The 3,513-nt window shown below is 34.3% G+C and overlaps 1 protein-coding gene across 1 annotated transcript; it reads left to right on the forward strand.

Moving 5' to 3' along the window:
- The first annotated feature begins 1,239 nt into the window (after positions 1-1,239).
- Positions 1,240-2,429, forward strand: LOC308504746 (non-histone chromosomal protein HMG-14). Its single transcript, XM_081065953.1, has one exon. It carries the CDS (start codon positions 1,343-1,345, stop codon positions 1,646-1,648), a length of 306 nt encoding a protein of 101 aa, XP_080922079.1. The 5' UTR covers positions 1,240-1,342; the 3' UTR covers positions 1,649-2,429.
- Positions 2,430-3,513: the final 1,084 nt, after the last annotated feature.

The raw sequence follows: 3,513 nt of genomic DNA on the forward strand, positions 1-3,513 counted from the left end.
ACTTTCTTAGGAAAAAAAAATCATTGTCATTATTTTGCATACTAGTCAAAAATGTCTAAGAAAAAATAAATTGTATATTTTGCATTGTAAAATGTAGACAAATATATTTAACTAGCTTTCATTACTAGAGCTATGAGAGAAGAAAAGATCTCAGCCTCAATGTATTAGGTTGGTGCAAAAGTAATTGCAGTTAAAAAGGTTAAAAATAATTGCAAAAACCTGCAATTACTTTTGCACTAACCTAACAATAGTTTTTAAATATCATTTCACAATTATTCAAATATTGCTTCATGAATACAAAATTTATAAAGTATAATTTTTAAAGTAGCCTGTAATATTTCTGATAAATGAATTTTGGACAAATTGGAATGAGTTAATCATACTGATTAAAGACAACTCTCTGTCTATATTGCCCTGGTTTTATTACATAAGATTAATCCTAAAACAATATTCTAGTTTATGATCAAAACTTTTGAAGATTTAAACTTTCTAAATTTTGCATATTGGTTTTATGGGATAAGAAAAAGATCATTGTTGGAACAAAATATAAAATTGTGTTTAAGTGAAATCATAAAACAGATGTCTTTTAAAGGGTTTTAATCTTGTAAAACTCTAACAATACTACAAATCATGAGGACTTAATTATGTTTGAGCTAAAACCATAATTTCCAAATACTTAATTAAAATGCTAAGACTTCAGAAACTGTTGAGTTACTTGATATATATTATTTGCATACCCAGTTTCTAAGCTAAAAAAAATTACATATAGGTTTAATATATCCTTATTCATACACATTATGCAAGGACTATAGATTAACAGAATGTATAAATATCTTTGGATAATGTGTTTATTATTCTGCCTCCTATAAAGGTAAAAGATAATCTAAAACACATACTACTAAAATTTAGTTCGACAGTTCTTGGTTTCTTGCCTTTTAGTTTTCCCTGTGCTGGAGAAATAAAAAACTGGCTACTTTGGCTAAATGTGGTAATTAATAAAAATGATTAAGACTATACTTAGTATAATAATTACAGAAAAACATGATATGTATGTAAGATAATGCATATAGCTTGTCTGTTAAGGAATTACTCATTTATTAAGGGAAAATTCTATGTAATATATACATTTGTTTTAATATGCTAAGATAAATTCTATCTTAAAACTAAAATTGTATTATACGTGCATTATGTATTTATGTAGTCTACAAAAACATATAAAAGTATATTAAATTTAGCAGCTCGGGCGCGGGAGGAGCGGCCGCTGCCAAGCCACCCAGCTTCGCGAAGGCTCTCGGCGCCTGCGGCCCGCAGGCTTCCGGCACGCGCCCGCCCCGCTGCCACGATGCCCAAAAGGAAGGTCGGCTCCGCCGAGGGCGCAGCGAAGGAGGAGCCCAAGAGGAGGTCGGCGCGGTTGTCAGCGAAACCTCCTCCTGCAAAAGTGGAAACGAAGCCCAAAAAGGCGTCCGGAAAGGATAAATCTGCAGACAAAAAAGTGCAAACAAAAGGGAAAAGGGGAGCAAAGGGAAAGCAGGCCGAAGTGGCTAACCAAGAAACTAAAGAAGATTTACCTGCAGAAAACGGAGAAACTAAAAATGAGGAGAGTCCAGCCTCTGATGAAGCAGGAGAGAAAGAAGCCAAGTCTGATTAGTATCATACCATGTCTTATCAGTGGTCCCTGTCTCCCTTCTTGTACAATCCAGAGGAATATTTTTATCAACTATTTTGTAAATGCAAGTTTTTTAGTAGCTCTAGAAACATTTTTAAGGAGGGAATTCCACCTCATCCCATTTTTTAAGTGTAAATGCTTTTTTTTAAGAGGTGAAATCATTTGCTGGTTGTTTATTTTTTCGTACAACCAGAAAATAGTGGGATATTGAATATGGGAAGATTTGATTGTCTTGGGTGTCAGCTTAACATTCCATAGATGGGGGTAGTTTTTATATCCTATAATACAGAGCATATTAAATGGCCATTTAGAGTCAGTTGCGCATTTAATAGGTCTTGAACATTTTGAATTCTGTTCCCATTTTTGGTAGACTTGTTCCCTAAACAAAACCACTTCTTGATCTTGACTCTCCCTGTCAGGATTTTGTGCACTCTGTACCATCTTTGGTCGTGGTAGTCCAGTTTTCCTAGTCATTTTGTTAATGTGCTGTGAAAGATTGAAAATTTGAGTATGTAGTATATATGATATTAAATTGTGAATTAGCGGGACTTTGATGTAACAGCGTATCAACATTTGAAGATATTGGTACTTGATATTCTGTTAAGGAAAATTAGCCTCCAAATTGTAAGCTGGAAAGTCACAAATAACTAGAAAAGAATCACAACTACATGACTTTTTAGGTTTTTGGTACGTACGTTAAGAATTGTGTACAAATTGAAATATCTGTGTACTTATCCTCAAAACAACCAATAAAATTTTGGTTATGAAAGAAAAAAAAAAAAAAAAAAAAAAAAAAAAGTATATTAAATTTATTTTAATTCTATAAACGACAGAAAGACACATTCAAGGGTATATTCCATGTTAATGGAGTTATTCACAGAAAAGGGCTTACAAATCATTTACTGCTAATTGTAATATAGATGATACACAAAAAATAAAATTAGGGTTTTCTTTCATAAAATGACCAGAGTTTTCTTTTAAATCACCAAAATACTCTGTTAACCGTCCTTCTGTCGGTCTTTAAATAATAATGCAAGTTTTCTTATTTTTCCCAAGTTCAGACATCACAGAAGACTGTGGACCTTCCCCCAGGTACTGTTAATAGGAAACCCATGCCTCCTGAGTCAAGAGACATGAGCAACACGAAATCACTACAAGGCTGTCCTGAGATCTCAAACAGAGGAACCATTCCAAAACAGTTGACTGCAGGAAATGGCACCTTTCAGCCAAGACCATCAGAACCACGCTGGTGACTGCAAGGAATGTCACCTTTCCCCAAGACAAGACCTCCAGAGCCAGATTGCTGTGCTTTAATCTCATGATTTTTTCTCTTTGTCTTTGTTCTTTACTCAGTGTAAAATTAAGGTTTAAGTTGTTGACATTTCTTATCTATGAACTATGATACCACTAAGGTCTTTATCCTTAATACTTATTGAGTTATTCCTCTGTATGAGTTCAACGCCAGGCTGCAATTTGCTCATGATTTGGCCACAGCATGCAATTACACTGTCTGTTGGGTTTGTATTTACTTTCTTTTGGGTGCCACCCAACTTCCTTTGCTAGCAATTTCATGGAATTAATCAGCTGATTTCCTGGGTGAAAAGACTCAACCAAGAAGTGATCTGGGAATGAAAAATAATACAATAGCCCAGACAATCAGAACTTGAAACCCCCCTGTCGTGTCATATATAAAAAGGAAGGTTTTTGTCCTAAACAAAATGTTCAGAAACCTTTTGTGAAATGTAGCTTTTCCAACCAAATTTTCACAAAAGGAAAGCCATTGACAGGGGTGAAAGGAAAGGAGTGATACAGAGGTGCTTTAAGAAAACAGGATACAATGAGAGGAA

This window comes from Rhinolophus hipposideros (assembly GCF_964194185.1).
Source record: "Rhinolophus hipposideros genome assembly, chromosome: 11".
Classification (NCBI taxonomy): Eukaryota; Metazoa; Chordata; class Mammalia; order Chiroptera; family Rhinolophidae; genus Rhinolophus; species Rhinolophus hipposideros.